At 41.8% G+C, this 23,255-nt stretch overlaps 1 protein-coding gene across 2 annotated transcripts in view; it reads right to left on the reverse strand.

The window, feature by feature from the left end:
- The window catches only part of Abcc2 (ATP binding cassette subfamily C member 2), an 84,233-nt gene that overhangs the window by 37,793 nt on the left and 23,185 nt on the right, over positions 1 to 23,255 (reverse strand). For both annotated transcript variants that reach the window (XM_045156078.1, XM_012951524.2), the window contains exons 4-11: positions 21,914 to 22,048; positions 18,992 to 19,099; positions 18,242 to 18,297; positions 16,193 to 16,421; positions 13,253 to 13,416; positions 9,606 to 9,783; positions 4,650 to 4,904; positions 3,564 to 3,629 (exon numbers count right to left, since the gene is read on the reverse strand). In XM_045156078.1, the coding sequence (XP_045012013.1) occupies positions 3,564 to 3,629; positions 4,650 to 4,904; positions 9,606 to 9,783; positions 13,253 to 13,416; positions 16,193 to 16,421; positions 18,242 to 18,297; positions 18,992 to 19,099; positions 21,914 to 22,048 (1,191 nt within the window). The remainder of the gene's footprint in view (positions 1 to 3,563; positions 3,630 to 4,649; positions 4,905 to 9,605; positions 9,784 to 13,252; positions 13,417 to 16,192; positions 16,422 to 18,241; positions 18,298 to 18,991; positions 19,100 to 21,913; positions 22,049 to 23,255) is intronic.

The following is a 23,255-nucleotide window of genomic DNA, read 5'->3' on the forward strand; positions in this document are numbered from 1 at the left end:
CCTACAGAGACTGGGAATAGAAGGAACATATCTCAACATAATAAAGGCTATTTATGACAAACCTACAGCCAATATAATACTAAAAGAAGAAAACCTTGAAGCTTTCCCACTAAAATCAGGAACAAGACAAGGGTGTCGTGTCCACTGTCCCCACTTTTATCTAATATAGTACTGGAAGTCTTAGCCATAGAAATAAGGCAAGAGACACACATAAAAGGGCTACAAATTGGAAAGGAAGAGATCAAGTTATCATTATTTGCAGATGACATGATTCTAGACTCTGCCAGCAAACTATTAGAGCTGACAAACACCTATAGCCATGTAGCAGGATACAAAATAAACACACAGAAATCAGTAGTCTTCCTATATGCTCACAACAACCACACAGAGGATGAAATCAGAGAATCACTCCCATTCACAATTGCATCAAAAATAAAGAAAGAAAGAAACTACCTTGGAATAAACCTAACCAAGGAAGTGAAGGATCTCTACAAGAAAAACTTTAAAACACTCAAGTGAGAAATCACAGAAGACACTAGGAAATGGAAAGACATTCCTTGTTCTTGGATCAGAAGAATCAATATTGTGAAAATGGCAATCTTACCAAAAGCAATCTACACATTTAATACAATGCCTATCAAAATTCCAATGCATTCTTCACACAAATAGAAAAAATAATCCAAAAATTCATTTGGAAGCACAAAAAAACTCGAATATCTAAAACAATTTTGATCAACAAAAATAAGGCTGGTGGCATCACCATACCTGATTTTAACTTATACTACAGAGCCATAGCAACAAAAACAGCATGGTACTGGCACAAAAGCAGACATGTAGATGAATGTAATAAAATAGAGGACCCAAATATAAGTCCAGGTAGCTATAGCCACCTGATATTTGACAAAAGTGCTAAAAATACTCATTGGAGAAAAGACAGCCTCTTCAGCAAATGGTGCTGGGAAAACTGGATATATATCTGTAGAAAGATGATAATAGATCCTTACCTCTCTCCATGCACAAGAATTAACTCCAAATGGGTCAAAGACCTTAATATCAGACCTGAGACTCTGAAACTGCTAGAGGAAAAAGTAGGGGAAACCCTTCAACATAGTGGTCTTGGCAAAGACTCTGAATATAACCCCAATTGCTCAGGCAATAAAACCACAGATTAACTTCTGGGACCTAATGAAATTACAAACCTTTTGTATAGTAAAAGACACAGTGAATAGAGCAAAGAGGGAGAATGGGAGAAAATCTTTGCCAGCTATACATCTGATAGTGGATTAATATCTACGATATACAAAGAACTCAAAAAATTAAATAATAACAAATCAAACAACCCAATTAAAAAAAATGGGCTATGGAACTAAATAGAGAGTTCTCAAAAGAAGAAACACAGATGGCATATAAACATCTTAAAAAAAAAGTTTGACATCCCTAGTCATCAGGGAAATGCAGATTAAAACTACATTGAGATTCCATCTCACTCCTGTCAGATTGGCTACCATCATGAAAGCAAATGACCATAAATGCTAGTGAGGATACAGAAAAAGAGGAAGCCTTCTACACTGTTGGTGAACATGCAGTCTGGTCCAGCCATTGTGGAAATCAGTGTGGAGGTTCTGAGACAGCTAAAAATAGATCTACCATATGACCTAGCTATAGCACTCCTAGGCATATATTCTAAGGACTCATCTCACTATCTTAGAGATACTTGCTCAACCATGTTTATTGCTGCTCTAGTCACAATAGCTAGGAAATGGAACCAACCTACATGTCCCTCAAGTGATGAGTGGATAATGATAAAATGGAGTTTTACTCGGTGGTAAAGAAAAATGAAGTTATGAAATTTGCAGGAAAATGGATGGATCTGGAAAGGATTATACCAAGTGAGGTAACCCAGGCCCAGAAAACCAAACATCACATGTTCTCTCTCATATGTGGATCCTAGCTACAGATGACTGGACATCTGTGTAAGTAAGAAGAAAACTCAGTAGCATATGCCAGTAAGCTAGAAAGGAGATATAAAAGGAATAGAAATGGATGGAGGGGAGAAACCTAATAGAATGGTATTGTATATATGTAAATAGAAGAACAGATTAATGGGGTCTAAAAGGCCCAAGTGAGGTCAGGGGAAGAGACTGAGTAAAGAAAGGTGGGGAGAAGGCTAATCAAAATCTAAGAGGATATAAATAAGTCATCTGGAAACCTATTTTTTGGACAATGGCACACTCAGGAGCCATAGTTTGTTACTAAAACATTTTCAGTGCCAGGGATGGGATATCTTCCTGTGAGTTGTTGGCTAGGGTGGTCCCTGGTGCCCCCAGCACATTACAGGCCATTGCTGAGGCCCTTGGTTTCCCACCAGGAATAGATGGTAAGACCCTATTGCTGAAAACTCCACATACTTGAGCTGCAAGGTCACTGAAAAACCCTGCTGGAGCTGAGCTGAAAACCTCCTCCGTGTAGACCAGCTGACAAAAAGTTGGAAGAATTGCCGGGCGTGGTGGCACATGCCTTTAATCCCAGCACTTGGGAGGCAGAGGCAGGAGGATCACCACAAGTTTGAGGCCACCCTGAGATTACATAATTAATTCTAGGTAAGCTTGGGCTAGAGTGAGACCCTACCTCGAAAAAAAAAAAAAAAAAAAGCTGGAAGAAGCCATTCTGCATGCAAGTCAATGGGAGAGAGAAATCACCAGTGAAGATACCCAGCAGTGGACACTGCAAGCCTTATATTTGACCAGCCAGGCCAAACAAGCCAACTGGTGCAATAGTGGCATGTCTGTTATGGGGGAAACCAGCAGCCCTCTAATTTGACTGGAGGCCCACTCCATGGGAGGAAATACATCCCTGATACTGGAAACCTACAACAGGGGTAGTCATGAGCCTTAGGGGTGTATTGTCTGCTGCTGTCTGGCTAAAAGTATATACTATACTCATCAAACTGCCCAGTGAGCATTTCTGTTAATGTTCATATCCATTTATTAATGCTACTCTCACTTTTGGTTAGAGAACCTTCTCTTTTCAGATGGCAGTGACCTTGGGATGACTCAGGAGGCACCATGGTGCTGAGAAGTGACAGAGGAGTGCTCAGCACTGAAATATCTCAATCACACTTTCCATGGCTCAGGGTCCATTGCAGAAGAGGTGAAAGAAAGAAGGTAAGAGCCAAAGGAAGGGTAGGACTCCTTACAATGTGCTCCTCCAAACACAAAATGGCCTGGATATCCATGACCTCACAATGCCTAACACTACCTACACAAGACCATCATAATAGCAAAAAAAGATCAAGACATCAAAATAAAAGAAAGACTGATTGAGAGGGGGAGGAGATATGATGGAGAGTAGAGTTTCAAAGGGGAAATGGGGGGAGGGAGGGAATTACCATGGGATATTATTTACAATTATGGAAGTTACCAATAGTGAAAAAAAGAAACAGGAAGGAGAGGAAATAGAGACTTATGGGTATGTGAACGAGGAGCCATGTGACACACGACAGGCCAAACCAGTCACTACTTAAGTCACTGAGCCCAGAGGATTGCCTTGGCTCATCTTCTTACCTTTATCCCACTGAGAATCTCATTCATGATTTTTAAACGCTTGTCTTTATACTTCATATTTTTGACCTGCCAGGAGAAAGCAAAAGAAACCACACTTCTGTGATAGTAGAGTCCAGGTTTGAGGCAGATAGTAGATCTCCATGGTAAGTACAGCTGTTGTTTAAATCCAATATTGAGGTGCCCACCGATAGCTTTCAACTCTCTACAATTCTCTTCTTCTCCAATCCCCATCTTCTGACCCTTAAGATGCCATGCTTCCTCCCGTCCTGTCTGTAGCCTTGGCATCACGGTACTCTTTCCAGGTTGTTCTCCCCGTGCTGCTCCCGGGCAGTCAGGGGAATGCCCTCCGCACAAAGGACTCTAGTCCTAGTGAAACTAGCCACCCACACACTATCATTTCACACTCAGCTCTCTGTTAGGCACTCATCATGAGCTGGTATTTTTTCTTCTTTGTTGCCCGTCTCTCTTCCTCCCATCCCTGCCCCAAGCAGAACATAAGACCCACAAGATAAGGAACCCTTGTCTAATTTGCTGCAGCATTCTCAGAAAAGATGTGCAGTAAACATGTTTAAGACAATCATTTGTTCCTAAATGAATAGAAAATACTTAAAAATGAACAGATCACATGCCTTATGAAGAATACCCATAAAACCTGTGCTTGATGGCAGGTGGAAGGACTGTCTGCTGGGCACCCTGACACCTGGTTAGTAGTGGGGAGAGTTCAGATCACTCATGGAGCTGTACATGGTTTGTTTGGTTAAGATGGGGAAGCCGTGTCAAAAATAAAATAAAATAAATAAACATCTTCCAAGGTCAGCCCAGTGGAACAGGGTGGAGGAGTTACGAATTGGGTATCCAGGGCAGGCCTTGTTTCTCCAGTCAGGGTTTTCCCTCTAGCATGAATGAAAGCAGAGTACATAAGCCCCAAGAAGTCAGAGCTTAAAAGGAAGACAAACAAAGCCAAGTATATTTGTGAAGGTGGGACGTCTTCCACACGCTTTGTCTTGCCCCGGCTCCTTCTAAGATTTAGTAAGAAAGAGTTTAGGTGATAAAGAAGGCATATACCCAAAGTTGACTACTTTTTACCTGAGTATGCCTGTTCTTGGTGGCCAGTATTCCATTAACTGGAACTAGGAGAACCATGACTCCAATACCTGCAAAGACTGAGGGGCCCAACTCTCTCCACAGGAAATAGATGGATACGATAATCTGGAAACAAGTTGACCACACCAAGTGCAAGTAGTTGGTCACATCCATCAACTTCTGGGCATCCACAGACATCAAGTTCACAGTTTCCCCAACAGTGTACTGCTTCCTGGCCAAGTTGGATAGGGTCAGCGCCTAGGATAAAGATTAGGATTGGTCTCCATAAACAATGCCAGGGATACTGAGTAGCAGAAACAGAACTCAGGAAGACAGAGTACATGAAAGCTTGAGCTCCATTAGGACATAACTTCTCTAAGGGACTGTGGCTTCTCATCTCCAAACCTTATATAGTATTCTCAGGGGTTTTTTGTTCATTTTTATTTATTTATTTGAGAGCAACAGACAGAGAGAGAAAGAAGCAGATAGAGAGAGAATGGGCGCGCCAGGGCCTCCAGCCACTGCAAACAAACTCCAGACGTGTGGGCCCCCTTGTGCATCTGGCTAAAGTGGGTCCTGGAGAATCAAGCCTCAAACAGGGGTCCTTAGGCTTCACAGGCAAGCACTTAACCACTAAGCCATCTCTCCAGCCCAGTATTCTCAGTTTTTAAAATCACGCTTTCCTCTTATGTTCACCTTTCCACACCCACCTAGACACTTCTTTGTCCAAAACACTCCCATTTGTCCTTTGGTGTCAGCTTAAATGCAACTTAAAAAAAATTATTTATTTATTTGATAGAGAAAGAGAAGGAGAGAGAGAGAGAGAGAGAGAATGGGTGCACTAGGGACCCCAGGTGCTGCAAATAAACTCCAGATGCATGTACTACCTTGTGCATCTGGCTTATGTGGGTCCTGGGGAACTGAACTTGGAATCTTGGCTTTACAGGAAAGTGCCTTAACCACTAAGCCATTCCTCCAGCCATTAAATGCAACCTTTTTGTTGTTTATTTATTTTTTGAGGTAGCCCAGGCTGACCTGGAATTCACTATGTAGTCTCAGGATGCCTTTGAACTCTCAGTGATCCACCTATCTCTGTCTCCCAAATGCTTGGATTAAAGGCATGTGCCACCACACCGGGCTCATTTAATGCAACTTTTAAGAAGCCTATCTAACTCTCAAATTTGAGATAGATACCCCTCCTCTGCACTCCTATAATTACCTCTTTCATTGCCTTCATCATAATCAAACATATTTTTCTATTTATCTACTGGATATAAACTCCATCTCACTATTGTGTTGTGTGGCACACCATAGGGAATCCAGCACTGAGGAACAGAATAAAAGATGGGAGGGAAGAGTGAAAGGAGAGAAGGAGAGAAGAAAGGAAGAAATCAGCATTGTTGACTCTGCTTTGGAGACTTTTTTTTTTTTATTTTTTTTTATTTTTTGTTAATTTTTATTTATTTATTAGAGTGACAGAGAGAGAGACAGATATATAGAGAGAAAGAATGAGCATGCCAGGGCCTCAAGCGACTGCAAATGAACTCCAGATATGTGCACCCCCTTTTGATGAGGCTAGCTTTTATTAATTTGTTTGTTTGTTGTTTGTTTGTTTATGTTTGTTTTTTCAAGGTAGGGTCTCACTTTAGCCCAGGCTGACCTGGAATTCACTATGTAGTCCCAAGGTAGCCTTGAACTCACAGCAGTCCTCCTATTTCTGCCTCCGAAGTGCTGGGATTAAAGGCGTGCCCCACCATGGCTGGCTTGATGAGGCTATCTTATTTGCAGCTGTAGTATTATAGTAATGGTGAATTTTAGAACTAAAAATAGAGCTTTAGAATTCACACATCTGAAGTAAAATGTTTTCTCTATGGTTAGGAATTTGCAGACAAATTCTATATGTCTGAATCTGGTGATATGGGTTTTCTGCCTCCACGTTAGATGGTCAGAATGTTAATATTCTTATAAGGATAACTTGCAAAGGTAGGTATGATGACTCACACCTGTAATCTTAGCGCTCGGAAGCTGAGGAGGGGGCATTGGGCCACGTAGTGAGTTCTAAGTCAGCCTGAACTATAATGGGGTTCCTGTCTCAAAACAATACACACACACACCACACAGCCTTACCCATATGCACCAGAGCTCTGAACGTAGAATACACTAAGCTCCTAAGTTCCCCATGATACAATCTGGTGTGGCCTACCTCTTCCCAGAAGAAGGGAAGCCTTCTAATTCCCCAAAAGACAGTGGGCTATCAGTGGTCTTAGGTGCCCATCTCCATTCTTCTCCTAGAATCACTCTTGTCTCCTTAATATATCAATACAAGTTTTGAACATACCAAGATTCTTGGTTGTATTGTTAAAGAACAGAAATTTCCTAAAATGTTTGGCCACTGTGGTTCTAGAATAATCAGCCCTCTACTTTGCCTCCCCTTTAGAATGGAAAAGCAAAGGAAAAATAAAGAGATGAAAGGTCATGCATTTAGTTCTGATCGCTTTTGTCTGAGGGCAACTCCTGGATATGTGATTATAAGCATTGAATTTATCTAAATCTTACTGTTCTCTATAAAATAGGAATAATGTACCTATTCAAATGGCTATGGATAATGGATATGAAAATTGTTAATAAGTAGTGAAGCACTATCTAAACATATAAAATTAGTAATTTTATTATACTTTTTGTATTTATTTGAATGACAGTATTGTTAAGAGCTCTCCTACAACTCTCCTTATTGATTGTCACCAAACCTGGAATATATTAAGAATCAACATAGTGATAATAGATCATCACAGTTTTAATTTAAATGCCAGCAGAAGTTCAGTATCTCTAAAAGACATAAAGAGCTTTAAAAAATCTATTTGGGGGGGGGGGACATTCCAGGGTAAGAATACCTGAGTTCAAAGGACTTGACTGGACTGCTGACCAAAAGACACTAAGACTGTCTGTTGGTATCTCTTGACATTGACTTATGTAAGACCAAGTTACCTTGCATTTCAAGTGACAGAAATAAGGAGAAAAGTAGAAACTATAAATTAGAAGTAACTATCATGGAACTTTACAGTGAGTGGTGGAGAGAGGAGGAGAAGGCAATTGATATTTGATATTCTGACCTATCAACAAGTCCTATCCCCTCTTGTGTGAATATTCCCCTTAAAGCTTAAAGTCATGGATCATAACTGCTATATATGCATTTTCTAAGTCTCTCTCTTTGTGTGTGTGTGACTGCAGGTACATGTGAGCCACAGCACATGTGTAGAAGTCAGAGGACAAGCCCGGGTTATGTTTGCTGCTGTGTATGCAAGGCTAACTGGCCCACAAGCTTCCGGGAGATCCTCCTTGTCTCTGCCTCCCTTCTTGTGGTAGGCACACTTGGATTACAGATGTGTTACTGTGCTTTTATGTGGGTTCTGAGGATCCGAACTCAGATTCTCAGGCTTCTGTGGCAAGCTCTACCCACTGAGCCACCTCCCTAGCCCTGTATTACCATTTTATGGGAAAAAAATTAGACTTCATTCTGATATCTGGAATATAGGAAAAATGCTTTTTTCCTAAGAAAAAAATATGTATAGTTTTAAATTTTAAAAACCATATGTCAGCAGGGAGATAAGAAAAATCACTTTAAGGAAACAGAAAAGCTTGTAAGTCTTCAGTATTCAGGTAATATATTTACAAAAACAAAAACAGAAAAACAACCTTCTCAGAGGATGGTTTGGTAACTGCTAAAGCTTAGGAAAAGAAGGAGCTAGGTTGTGGCTGTAACTCAGTGGTATCATGCACAAGACCCAAAGTTTTATCACCAGCATCACACAATGAATGAATGAATGGAGGAAGGAAGGAAACAAGGAAACAAGGAAACAGGAAGGAAGGAAGGAAGGAAGGAAGGAAGGAAGGAAGGAAGGAAGGAAGGAAGGAAGAAAGAAAGAAAGAAAGAGGCTAGAAAAAAATAGTTGTGAGGCAAAATTTGTTCTGGAGACAGAGCTATGACCATACAGCAGTCTAGTCCTACTGGCAAAAGTATAATTTGAGCAGGGCATAGTGACACATGCCTTTAATCCCAATACTCGAAATTAGGAGGTGGGAGGATCAGCATGAGTTCGAGACCACCCTGAGACCACATAGTCTGGACTAGAGTGAAACCCTACCTTGAAAAACCAAAAAAAAAGTGTAATTTGAAGTAGATATACCAGGTCTCTGAACCTGGTGTCACTGAATATTTGAATTTATTGTGGATGGTTTTAGGTTTGACCCTTAGCCAGTTTCTTTTCTGACCTTATATTCTCTAAGGCTTTTTTGCTTTGTCAGGAGAGGCAACAAGAACAATGGCTATCTAACCCTTCAAGGCTTAAAGGCCCATCCTGGGCTGTTTGCCAGCTCCTCCCTGGGGTGTATCACCCACCCTACACTCACATCTATGAATAAACTTCATATTTTCATTTCCAAGTGCAGAGAAAGAGAGAAGAGGAAAAAAGAGAGAGTGGGCATGCTACAAATGAACTCCAGGTGCATGTACCACCCTGTGCATCTGGCTTTATGGTATTGGGAAATTGAACCTGGGTCGTTAGGCTTTGTGAGCAAGCAACTTTACCATTGAGCCATCTCTCTAGCCCTAAAAAATTTCTTATTATTTATTTTCAAGAAGAGAGAGAGATAAAATACGAGAATGATGGTGCCACAGACTCTTGTCACTGCAAACAAACTCCAGATTCATGTACCACTTTGTGCATCTGGTTTTACATGGGTACTGGGGACTCAAACACAGGCTGTTAGGCTTTGAAAGCAATCACCTTTAATCCCTGAGCCATCAATCCAGCTCTACTTCATATTTTAATTTCCAAAGAAACATTCATAGATGCCTGTATGACTAGTCAAAATTAAGTTTTGAGGTCAGTTTTTATACTCATCAAATGTTCCTCAGTCTGGGAGTAAATGCTTATGTTTGCTATTTGGGGATTCACTTACCTTCTTATACACACAAGCCATGATGGTAGTCCGCACACTCATTCCCAGCATGAAACATATTTGAAAGTAACTCTGAAGGCAGATGGACTGGATGAGAGTCACAGCAAACAAGAGGATGGCAAAGAGGTATCCAGCCCACACGTATGTGTCTTGGTCACTCACGAAGGCAATGAGAAATCTGCCAGAGCAAAACCAAGCAAGGAATGCCCGTCAGGCCCCCACTCTCCACATACATTGTCACCCCGTACTCTTTTTTCAAATTGTTCAACTATTATATATTTATCTTGTTGCCTTTTGTTTTTCGAGGTAGGGTTTCACTCTAGCTCAGGCTGTCCTAGAATTAACTATGTAGTCTCAGGGTGGCCTCGAACTCTCAGCACTTCTCCTACCTCTGCCTCCCAAGTGCTGGGATTAAAGGCGTGCACCACCATGCCCAGCCCAACTATTATATTTATTGAGGGAAGTACAGAGCCAAAGAAAGGCATTCACGTGGCAAGTGATCCCACATAGAGGGCCTGGGGAAACTGTGAGAAGAAAAGAAAGAAACAGCTGCCTACTCTTATGTTGCAGGTAATCAAAGCTACCTGAATTCTACAATGCTTGGAAGACTTAAACTTCACCTTGCCAGGGTTCTTTCCTTTACTGGTGATGGACATCAAGGCTAGCTTAAGGTTGATAATACACTGATGTGAGAATGGATAAAGGCTGTGCATTATGGTACAACCTATAATCCCAGCACTCAGGAAGCTGAGGCAGGAGAATCAAGGGTTCAGTGCCAGCCTGAGCTACATAGAGAGACCTCGACTAAAAAAAAATTAAAAAGAATTTAGCTGGAGAGATGGCTTAGTGGTTCAGGCACTTGCCTGTGAAGCCTAAGGACCCAGGTTTAATTCACCCAGTACCCACATAAGCCAGATGCACAAGGTGGTGCATGTGCCTGGAGTTTGTTTGCAGTGGCAGGAGGCCCTGGCATGCCCATTCTCTCTTTCTCTGCCTCTCTCTCTCTCTGCTCTCTCTCTCTCAAATAAAATCAACCCAGGTGCCCATCATTGGATGAGCGGATAATGAAGTTGTGGTACACTTACACAATGGAATTCTTCTCAGCAGTAAGAAAAAATAATAAAATGAAATTTGAAGGAAAATCTATGGACTTGGAGCCGATCATACTTAGCAAACTCACTCACCTGTGGTTCCTAACCTGGATCAGCTCGAGTTTCTGGCATACCTGACAAGCAACTCAAGGCCCAGACAATAGGGATGTAATGGTTTGGGGGGAGGGGAAGGGGAGAGTGGAGAAAAAATGAAAAACTTGGGCTGAAGAGATGGATTAGCAGTTAAAGTTCTTGCCTGCAAAGCCAAAGGATCTTGGTTCAATTCCCCAGGACCCACATGAGCCAGATGCACAAGGTGGTGCATGCATCTGGAGTTCATTTGCAGTGGCTCCCAGCCCAGATGTGCCCATTCTCTCCCTCTCTCTCTCTCTCCCTCTCCCTAAATTAATAACACTTATCCCATTTAACCTATGCTGACTTCACTCTTCATTGGAGAATCTTTTTTTTTTTTTTTCAGAAAGTAGCAAGACCCAGGGAGATAAACTACCCGTCACACTTCAGCCTAGCCCCAGCTGAAATCACAAAGGAACTGGGGAGACGAGCAAGAGCGCTGCTTCCATGGTGAACCTGACAACCACTGCCAGCATGGAGACAGATGCTGAGGTTACTCAACACCTACCAAAGCAGAGATCCAGAGGCTCCTAAGACCTCACCACTGAAGTAGACTTCAAACATACCCACCTTAGCTCAGGGAATTTTGCAGAAGAGAGGGTGGAAAGATTGTAAGAGCCACAGTTTGGGACATCATGCCCATAGGCATTGCCTCCCGCCACCCCCGCCCCCATAACTGATGGATGCTCTCACAACACATAACTCACAACCCCATGGGGAAAACCTGCAATCCCCCTGAGGAGTGCCCCCTGCAGAATGGGGGCAGGGATGAGGGAAAGAATGGTACCAACACGTGATGTATCCATACTAAGTATGTCCATAGTAAAATAAAAATTAATTAATTATTTCAAGATGGATAGAGAAATGTTCTGCACAAGTTGTCTCTGCAATTATTTGCCACTGTCACAGGGAGTGAGAGCAGTTGCCTCCTTTCTAGATAATGGAAGCCCATATCCCACCTGAGATCAAAGGGCCCCCTTGGTGGTGGTTCATTCCAGACAGTGGCAGATTGCAAAGCCTTATCATGATTAGCCTGACCCTCCTAAGGAGCACTGTGACTGAGGAGAGACAAAGTTAACTACTCTCCTGAGTCATGATGTCTGACTGTTAGATGTGGCCTGGTGTCTAGCAGGTCTGTTTAATAAGAAAGAGGCCTTATATATCCAAAGGACTCATCTCATTTCCTTAGAAGTACGTGCTCTACCATGTTTATTGCTCCTCAATTTATAATAGCTGGGAAATGGAACCAGCCTAGATGTCCCTTAACTGATGAGTGGATAATGAAGATGTGGCACATTTATACAATGGAGTTCTACTCAGCAGTAAAGAAAAATGAAGTTATGAAATTTGCAGAAAAATGGATGGACCTGGAAAGGATTATACTAAGTGAGGTAACCCAGGCCCAGAAAGCCAAGCGCCACATGTTCTCTCTCATATGTGGATCCTAGCTACAGATGATTGGGCTTCTGCATGAGAAGGAAAATACTTGGTAGCAGAGGCCAGTAAGTTAAAAAGGAGACAAAGGGAAGAGAAAGGAAGGGAGGAGGGTACTTAATAGGTTGATGTTGTATATATGTAAGTACAATGATTGAGATGGGGAGGTAATATGATGGAGAATGGAATTTCAAAGGGGAAAGTGTGGGGGTGGGGAGGGAGGGAATTACCATGGGATATTTTTTTATAATCATGGAAAATGTTAATAAAAATTTAAAAATTAAAAAAAAAAGAAAGAGGCCTTAAGGGAAAAATAAAAATCAGGAAGACTTTCTCGGCACAGAACAGAAAAAAAAAAAAGGAAAAAACAGAGAAAAAAAAAGAGGCCTAGTGTCTGGCCTCCTACTAGGAGAGGGGCAAGGCAAAGAGAGAGGCTAAAACATCTAAATCATGAAAACTGCCTCACACTCTATAAAGTGGAAGAAAACTATGAGGATTTTTCAAAAATGTGAATTTAGGGCTGGAGAGATGGCTCTGTGGTTAAGGCACTTGACTGCAAAACTTAACACAGGTTTGACTCCCTAGTTCCCACATAAAGCCAGGTGCACAAAGTGGCGCGTGCACCTGCAGTTACAGTGGTTGGAGGCCCTGGCGTGACCATTCTTCTATCTCCCTCCCTCCTTCCCTCCTTGCAAATAAATAAAATAAAAATATATTTTTTCTTTTTTTTTTTTTTGGTTTTTCAAGGTAGGGTCTCACTGTAGCCCAGGCTGATCTGGAATTCACGATGTCATTTCAGGGTGGCCTTGAACTCACAGCAGTCCTGCCTCTGCCTCCCAAGTGCTAGGATTAAAGGCGTGAGTCATCACGCCTGTCTAACAATATTTTTTTAATGAGAATTTAATGAAAATTCTTGCCTACACATACAAAGGGTAAGAAGGAGGGTGGCACAGGAGGCCCTGAAAAGACAGCCCAAGACTTGAGACTCACTTCAGCAGCTGAGGATTCAGAAACAAGAAGATATCATGCACGAGTTTCAATAGGAATGATTTCAGGAGCACCATATAGAAAGTCCTGAAGAGGGATTTGACCAGCCAGGATTTGGGATAATCTTTTGTGTTCCCAGACTTCTTTTTCTTCTTTTTAGTTTCTTCCTAGGTACGAAAACAAACAGCATCAGCATCCACCCAGTTGTGCCCTGTAAGACTTTGTTTCTGCTCTGAACAGCTCCAGCATTCAAGCAGGGCCTGTGAGCCCCGTTGCCTTCTCAACATAGGTTTCAGTCTTCCCCTCATTACTGCTATCTACCTTCTTGTTCTCTCTCCCTTCTAACTCATATCATAAGCAGTGATTAGATCATAATCAGGCAACCAAACCAGTTAAATGTCCATGTAAAGACAAGTGTGCTGAGTCACAACTGGAATGTCAGCACTCAGGAGGCTAAGGCAGGAGGATTATGGATTGAAAGTCAGAAAGACCTGGACTAAAAAATGCAAAGTCTGGGGATGATAGAGGATGGAAGAAATCTATCAAGTGCAAGGCCATGTACAGCCCAGTACTGAGTGAGGGCCTGGGGTAAGGTGAGTGGAGATCACACTGTGAAGAAATGCTAATCTGTACTTTGCATGTGCAGAAGCCTTGTGTGCTCTCTTCTGCTTGTAGTTGCTGGAAGATGCTTTAAGGTGATGAATTATGTCCATGTCCCTCAAAGATAAAAGACATGTTGAAGTCCTAACCTTCATTGTCTTAGAATATGCCCTTATTTGGAAATAGGGTCTGTGCAAGTGTAATCAAACTGAAGCCTTTAGGCTAAGCTGTAAACCAGTATGACAGGTGCCCTTGTAAGAGAAGAGACGGAGAGAAGGTGACCATGTGACACTAAAGGCAGAAAATGAGATGATGCAACTGCAAGTTAAGGGATACCCAGAATTTCTGGCAAAATCCAGATGTACAAACATAAGGAAGAATTCCTCCCTATGAGTTTTAGGACAGAGAGCGACTTGCAGATATCTTGATTTCAGATTTCTAACTCCTGAGCTGGGAGATAATATATTTCTTCCCTTTCCCCCATCCTCTCTTCTCCTTCCTTCTCCCTCCTCTCCCCTTCTCTGTTCTGTCCTTCTTCCTCCTCCCTCTTTCCCTCTCCTTGTTCTCACTGTCCTTTTCCCTCTTTCCTTATCCCTCTCTTCCTGTCCTCTCCCTCTCTCTGTTTCTCTCCCTTTCTCTTTCTCTCTCCCCGCTTGCTTCCCCTCTTTGTCTGTGTGTTTGCCATGCTGGAAATTAAGCCCAGGGCCTCACAGGCAGAGCAGGTTCTCTGTCACTGACTGGCATGCCCGGACTCTTGTTTCACCTTCCGTTTGCAAAACTTTGGGACAGCAACCTTAGCAAACAAATGTGTGAGACATACACTTACTAGCCTCGTTTTCTTACATGCCCCAAATAACACCTTCGCAGCCTGTTTCCAAGTTTTCCTGCCAGTGACATCTCTCATAGCTGTTCTCGCTGGGGTCCACCTGATCAGTCTTTCTTGTCTGACCAAGTGCCAGCCTCCTCCCTGCTTGGCCTCCTGCTCTACAATAACGACTCGTGGAAATAGCAAACTAAATAAGCTTTTGAACAGATAAGTCCAAACACATTTCTTCCTGGCTCAAAACCTTCTAGTGGCTTTCTATCAGACTCAAATCAAACCCAGGCTGGCTACAATGCTCCACAATTCCTGTCCCCATACTGAGCTCTCTCTGGGCCCCAGCGGTCTCTGCTCAGTTCTCTGAACATGCTACACATGCCTGGCCGCTCATTCTCACATTCCTCCTCGTTCTGATTAGAGTGCACTTCCCTCTGATTATGTCTCAGATGGACTGTTCTCATCTGGGCCTCTGTTCAAATGTCAACAGTTTTGGAAGCCAGTTCCATTATCCTGTTTAAAGCAGAGCTTCACTTTACATCCACTAACATCTTTCCCTTTCCTGTCCATTCCCTTGTCTTTCCTTTCCTTTTTCCCTATTCTCCTTTTGTTTCTTTTCTTTGAGATAGGGTCTTACTATGTTGCTCAGGCTGGTCTCAAACTCATGGGTTCCAGTGAGCCACCTGCCATAGCTTCCTCAGTTACTAGCAACTATTTAACTTTTTTTGTTTCCTTAAAAAATATTTTATTAATTATTTACTTGCAAGCAGAGAGAGGGGGAAGAAGGAAAGGAGAGAGAGTATGGGCAAGCAAGGGCTTCTTGCCATTGCAAATGAACTCCAGATGAACATGCCACTTTGTGCATTTGGCGTTACATGGGTACTGGGGATTTAGTCCCAGCTGTCAGGCTTTGCAAGCAAGTACCTTTAACCACGGAACCATCTCTCCCATCTTAAGAAATTTCTTCATCACATTTATTATTCTTAATATGTATATTGGCTTATTGTTTATTTTCTAGCTCTCTAAATATGAGCATTTTGCCAGGTGTGGTGGCACATACCTTTAATCCCAGTACTTGGGAGGCTGAAGTAGAAGGATCACTGTGAGTTCAAAGCTAGCCTGGGCTAGGGCAAGACCCCTCCCAAAATAAATATGAGCATTCTATCAGATTTGTTACTTTTATACAGTCCCAAAATAATTTCACTCACACAGCTGTGCTCAACAAATATTTTTAAGTGAATGAATTAATAAATTAGTTGCTAACCCTAACTGCCACCACAGAGCACATTCTAGTAGTGTTAAGGCATCAAACGACTTTTATACTATAGAAATTTCAAATGCATTCAAAAGGAGAAATAACCACACAGTATATACTCATGTATCCATCACTAAGGCATTACTACTGGCAATATAAAATGCAGTGAAAATTATAAGACACTATACAAAGGTAAATTGGAATCACAGTGACACTACTTCTTGCCTGGAACATATTGGTACATTCACAGGGACACCTGTGGGAAAATTACCAGGACAAGGACATCTTGGCTTTGACTTTGGTTCTTATTCAGGCCATGAAGCGTGGAGCTCCGCTGGGAGTTCTTCTGCCGCCGTCTCTGGAACGCCTGCCTGGCTTTCTGTAGGTCTCTTGCCATGAACGCTTCAAACCTACTCACTACACTCTTCGTTTTAATCTCTTCATCGACATCCCAGATGTCTTCTAATGTCAAAGGTTGTTTGTAACCTTTCACAACCATTCTGGAACAAAAATGACCCACAGGCTCAGACCTAAGGTGCCGCATCAGAGGCTGCCTCCACCAAAACCTGCTTCCCGGATCTGGGATATTGGGATGGGGCTTTGGACTGCTCCTTTGCTCCACTGTCCCTACTGCCTGGCTCTTTAAACTTGACAGGGGAGTGAGGAGAACAACAGAATGTGTTGGAAGACAAGAAAAGGCGAAGAGGAAAGGCTACCGGGCTGAGTGAAAGGGCGTCACCTCCCCCTGCTCTGCGCCTTCCTCCTCAGACACTGGCTACCTCTCTACACTCTGGTGTCTCCCTGGAGGAGCTCCATGACGCCTGGAAACTCTGTCTCTAGATCAGAGCTCTCCAAGCTGAGGCTTGACAACATAGATAGAAAACAAACGGCATCTTGATTTGTAACAACTTTTAACAGGAATCTAGCCTTTCCTCTTAACATGAATTTAATACCGTGTTGTCGTTATCAGGAGGTTATAGATGTTTTCATGACTAACTTATGTGTATCATTACTTTACAATTTTGATCATCAATTTTGTTATTTCATGCACTGATTTTAAAGAGCATGCATTACTATATCACAAATTTGTTTTTTAAAATATTTTGATGCTAGATATGGTGATTCCTGCCCTTAATCCCAGCACTCAGAAGGCAGAGGTAGGAGGATCACCATGAGTTTGAGGTCACTCTGAGACTACACAGTGAATTTCAGGTCAGCCTGGGCTAGAATGAGACCTTACCATGAAAAACCAAGAAACCAAACCAAAACATGTTTGATAATTATTTTAGTTCCTTTATAGTCCTGTGACTTTATAGACTTTTTAGAAAAATTATCTTGTTTATTTATTTGAGAGACAGTGAAAGAATGGGCACACCAGGACCTCTAGCCTCTGCAAACAAACTCCAGACACATGCACCACCTTGTGTATCTGGCTTATATGAGTACTGGAGAATTGAACCTGGTCCGTAGGCTTGGAAAACCAAACCTTGGTCCTTAGGCTTTGCAGGCAAGGGCCTTAACCACTAAGCAATCTCTCCAGCCCCCTTTACACATTTAAAACATTATCTGAGGGCCAGCCATGATGGTTCAAGCATTTAATCCCAGCACTTGGGAGGCAGAGATAGGAGGAATGCCTTGAGATCGAGGCCAGCCTGGGACTACAGAGTGAGTTCCAGATCAGCCTGGGTTAGAGTGAGACCCTACCTCAAACACACAAGCAAGCAAACAAACAAAAAAGCCATTATCTGCCAGGTGTGGTGGCACACACCTTTAATCCCATCACTTGGGAGGCAGAGGCAGGAGGATCACCATGAGTTCAAGGCCACCCTGAGACTATATAGTGAATTCTAGGTCAGCCTGAGCTAGAGTGAAACCCTTCCTCAAAACCCCCCTCCCCAACACACACACACACACACACACAATTATCTGAGAAGGGATGTATGAGTTTCAACAGCCTGCAAAAGTAGTTCACAAAACTACAAAGGCCAAAGTTCTAGGTCCTCAGGTAGAGCAGGCCAGCCTACAAACTTATGTCACACTGGCTACATCTACATTTCCCCTTTCCGATCTTGCTGTCTCTTCTTCTTTCTCCCATGGAACCCCAAGGCTCCCAAAAGCAATTACCTTCCATCCTCCTCTCATCCTAACCTGCCCAATAAAGGGGAAGAATTAAACCAACCGCTAAGTTTTAATATTTTCTGACTCTACATAGAAGAGAAATGGAAGCCATGGGAGGCACTTTTTAAAATTAAGTTGTCCTTCAGTTTCCAACAAGTGAGGGGACAGGAATATAGAGAATCATAATCCAGGCATTTCCTACCTGTCAAACCAACTAAAGGTAATGCTACTCAGAAATGAAGCTGTGGATGATGGATTCTGAAAGATAAAAAATTTAGAAGTAAATCAACTGGAAATGGGAATTCTATGGGACTCTAAAATTAAAAATGGATTTTTCTGTATGTGATGGGCTAGAAACTAAAGCCAGTTGGTCAGCATCCTTCTTTGGAGGCCCTAAGGTCACAATAGAATGATTTTCTGGCACAGATCTATGAATTAATTGCCTATGCTGAAGGTTTATGGGTGGACATAAAAGTGTGCATTTCAACATGCACAGCACGCTGCTTTTATATATACATATATACATAATATTCTGTATAACAGGTGAGAATGCACTATCTGAAAAGCTTGGAACCAGAAGCATTTCAGGTTTTTCAATATTGCATAGACCTATTGAAAGTTTCAGATTCAAATTTTTTTTTTTTGAGTTTAGATTTTTGAACCAGTGATATTCAATCTGTGCCTTCTTCTAGGTTCATGGGACCTCCATGAGACCTAGACATCTCAAGGTTATCTCTAGTAAAATATCCTCCAATTAAGGAAATGAGTATATTTAGCTGGGCGTGGTGGTGCACGCCGTTAATCCCTGCATTCGGGAGGCAGAGGCAGGAGGATCACCGTGAGTTCAAGGCCACCCTGAGACTACACAGTGAATTCCAGCTTAGCCTGAGCTAGAGTGAGACCCTACCTCAGGGAAAGAAAAAAAAAAGGAACTGAGTACATTTAAACTCACATGTGATGAATCTCTTGTTTCTGAGAAGGCTGAAAGGATCAGGATGAGGATCTGAAATCCATAGGAAATGAAGTACAGGCAGGAATAGGCCATATTAGACTTGCTGTCCTGAGGTGGGAGGGGAGAAAATGAGCCTTACCTTGTATCCATGTTTAAATGGCCCATGTATACCAGTGGTCAGGATTATTTTTTAAATTATTTTATTTTAGTTAGCATACAGGCATTTAGGCATCATTCAGGCATTTTCCAATACAATTTGTTGTGTGGATTCCCATTGCCACCATTCCCAGTCCTCCTCCCCTCAATTCCCTTCTTCCCCAGGACCTTCCCCTCAGTTTACATGTCAGACGCATCCTTTTGCCCTTCCCTCACCTCTCTTCCTGCTCACCTCTTTATAGAAATTTAGTTTTGGCTCTACCTTTATAAGTCTTATTAGGTGCAGTTGTGTCTCTCTATATATTGCAGATACTACAAGCTAATACCCATATGTCATAGAGAACATGTGGTTTTAGTCTTTCTGAATTTGAGTCACTTTGCTTAATGATTCATTCCAGGCCCACCCATTTTTCTTCAAGTTTCAGAATTCCATTTTTCTATACTGTTGAATAAAATTCCACTGTGCATATGTACCACATTTTCCTTATCCACTGATCTGTCAATGGGCATCTAGGCTGATTCCAATTCTTAGCTATAGTAAACAGAGCCACGATAAACATGAATGTGCAAGTATCTCTGCAGTAAAGTGTGCAGTCCTTAAGATATGTACCTTGGAGTGGTACAGCTGGGTCATATAGGAGTTCTACTTCCAATTTCGCGAGATACTGCCATACTATTTTCATAGTGGCTGTATGAGTTTGCAGTCACACCAACAGTGGATGACAGTTCTACTTTCCTTGTATCCTCACCAGCATTTGTCTTTTTTTGTTTGCTTGTTTGAGGCAAGCCCAATAGACTGGCCATTTTATTTTTTAATATTTTTTATTTTTATTTTAGAGAGAGGGAGAAAATTGGTGCACCAGAGCCTCCAGCCACTGTAATCAAACTCCAGATGTGCACCGCCTTGCAGGCATGTGCCACCTTGCATGCTTGTGCATCTGGCTTATGTGGGACCTGGAGAGTGGGAACATGGGTTCTTAGTCTTCTCAGACAAGTGCCTCAATTTCTAAGCCATCTCTCCAGGCCTGTTGTCTGTTTTTTAAAATATATTTTTATTTATTTATTTGTAAGGAGAGACAGACTGAAGTGAGAATATGGGCATGCCAGGGCACTACAAATGAACTTCAGATGCACGTGCCACTTTGTGCTTCTGGCTTTACGTGGGCACTGGGGAATTGAACCTGGGTTGTTAGGCTTTTCAGGCAAGCACCTTAACTGCTGAACCAACTCTCTAGCTCCTGTTGTCTTTTTCCTTGATGATAGCCATTCTGATTAAGATAAGATGTTATCTAAAGTTGTTTTGATTTGCATTTCGCTGGTATCTAGAGATGATCAACACTTTTTAAAGTACTTATTGACCATTTGTGTTTCTTCTTTTGTGAACCATCTGTACACTTCATTAGCCCATTTGGTGATTGGCAGATGTGTGTGTGTGTGTGTGTGTGTGTTAATTTATACAGTTTTTGTAAATTCTGGTGATTCACCCCATCTGAAGTATAGGTGGCAAAGATTTTTCTCCCATTCCTTAGGCTGTATGTTTGCTTTGCTAATGGTTTCTCTATCTGTGCAGAAACTTTAATTTTGTGTAGTCCCATTTGCTTATTCCTGGGGCTATTTCCTATGCTACTGAAGCCATGTTCGGAAAGTAATTGCCTATGCGTCTATTTTGGAATATGCTTGCTATTTTTTCCTCTAGCATATTATGTGTTTCCAGTTTTAGATTAAGGTCTTTGATTAACTTTGAATTGATTATTGTACAAAGTGAGATATATAGCTCTAATTTCATTCTTCTGCAGGTGGATATCCAGTTTTGCCAGCCTCATTTGTTAAATAAGTCGTCTCTTTTTCCACTTCCTGGTTTTTGGCTCATTTGTCAATGATTAGGTCGCCAAAGTAGTGTGGATTTCTTTCTGGGTCCTGTATTCTCTTCCACTGGTCTACATTTCTGTTTTGGTGCTAGTACCATGCTGTCTTTATCACTATTGCCATGTAGTATCATTTGAAATCAGGTACTGTGGCACCTCTAGCTGTGTTATTCTTCTTTTTTTTCCTGAGGTAGAGTCTCATTCTAGCTCAGGCTGACCTGGAATCTGAATTTCACCATGTAGTCTCAGGGTGGCCTCAAAATCTTGACAATCCTCCTATCTCTACCTCCCAAGCCCTGGGATTGAAGGCATGTACCACCACGCCCAGCTGTGTTCTTTTTCTTTAAGACTGCTTGTGCTCTTTTATGCTTCTATATGAATTCTTGGATTCTTTTTTACAGCTTGGTGAGAAACATCATTAGAATTTTGATGGGAATTGTATTGAATTTGTAGGTTACTTGTGGTAATATAGCCATTTTCACGTTTTAAATCATGTAGTGTCTCCTTTAATTTCTTGTCTTTTAAATATCTTGAAGTTTTCATTGTAGAGGTCTTTTGCATTTTTGGTTAGGCTTATTCTTAGGTATTTAAGTCTTTGGGTAGCTATAACGAACGGAATGTTTTTCTTGATTTCTTTCTCTTTGAGTTTGTTATTGGTATATATGAGAGCTACTGATTTTGTGTGTTGATTTTGTACCCTGTAGGACCAGGTGCAGTGAGTTTGCTATATCTCAGCATTCACTGTGCAGTACACATATCCAACCAGTGCTCATGATTAAAAAACATTACCAAGCTCTTCAATAAAATTCTGTCTTGAAACTCCAGTTACTTGATGCCATTTTCCTGGACTTAGAGGCTACCAAGCAGTAACTCCTGATGACACCTTCTTTTCTCCCCTTACCTGTAAGAGTGCCCGGATCAGAGTCTGAAACTGGAAAGTGCCACAAAATATTGAGAGTATCCAGAATATGGACAGGAACCAAGAGTTCTTCTGTATACACCATTGCCTGCTGTGTTGGATCAGCAAAACCAGGAGCTACAGAAAAATTCACATGAAGTTCTGAAGAACAGTGTCACCAACCCAGGACAGAGGAGAGAAGGCTGACAGAGAAGGAGTATGTGGTAAGAGAGGAGAGTCAAAGGAGAGGACTGTTGTAACTTCTCTGGCCAGGTGGAGAGTATATGAATGCCATATTCTGATTTCTTTCCTGATGTCATCTAATTCTCTCTTCCAGCAACTTATCTCTATTCACTACATGTAGGTGGGAAGTTAGGCAAGAAAACAGAGGGCTATGTCATGGTTTAGTGGAATTACTTTGAGAGTTATGAAAAAAAACCTTTCTTAGGACCCAAGAGAAGTGATGTCAAGCAGTAAGTAATCAAGCTGAGGAGATAGATTCTGATGAGCAGGAGTTAGTTCTCTGTGCCTTGGTTTTCTACAATTAGACTAACAAACAAAAAAAAAAAAATTTTTTTTTTTTCAAGGTAGGGTCTCTCTCTGGCCCAGGATGACCTGGAATTCACTATGTAATCTCAGGGTGGCCTCAAACTCATGGTGATCCTCCTACCTCTGCCTCCCAAGTCCTGGGATTAAAGGTGTGCACCACCACACCTGGCCTTAAAAAACAAATTAAAAAAAAACCCCAAACCTTGGCTTGTATCATCTCACTTAAATTTATTGGTTTCTAAACCCAGTGTATGCTAGAAAAACAGAATTTTGGATATGGGTGTGGGTGGAGAAAAGCCATAATTTCTAACATTTGCCAACTGTCATGATGTACACACTCCTGTGGTAATTTCAACTTCCAGTATGATATTACTGAACACAGAGCTGGGGAGAGATGTACCCAATGAGTTCTGTGTTCACTAGTTCCATCGCACTCTGTCTAAACCCTACTTTCCTTGTTATACAACTGGTAGCAAATAAAAATTCCTGGAGCAGCCTGACAGCTGTATTACTGAAGGAAGGCAGGACAAGAAGATTTCAGGGTGTGGTTGAACACAGAAAAACCAAGTGTTCCTATTTTTCAAGAAAGTTTAAAATCCAAATAACTTTGTGTCATCATCTTCATTTAAACATGAAAGCAAACTTCAACTGTTAAACACAATATCCCACAAATAAAACACGCCTGCCCAAAAGATAGTTTTCCTTCCCCTTCCTGTCCTTTCTTCCTCTCTTACTTTTTTTTTGCTTTTTTAAGATAGACTGGACTGGAGTTCACTATTCTTGTATCTCAGCTTCC

The sequence above is a fragment of the Jaculus jaculus genome, chromosome 1, assembly GCF_020740685.1.
Source record: "Jaculus jaculus isolate mJacJac1 chromosome 1, mJacJac1.mat.Y.cur, whole genome shotgun sequence".
Taxonomy (NCBI): Eukaryota; Metazoa; Chordata; class Mammalia; order Rodentia; family Dipodidae; genus Jaculus; species Jaculus jaculus.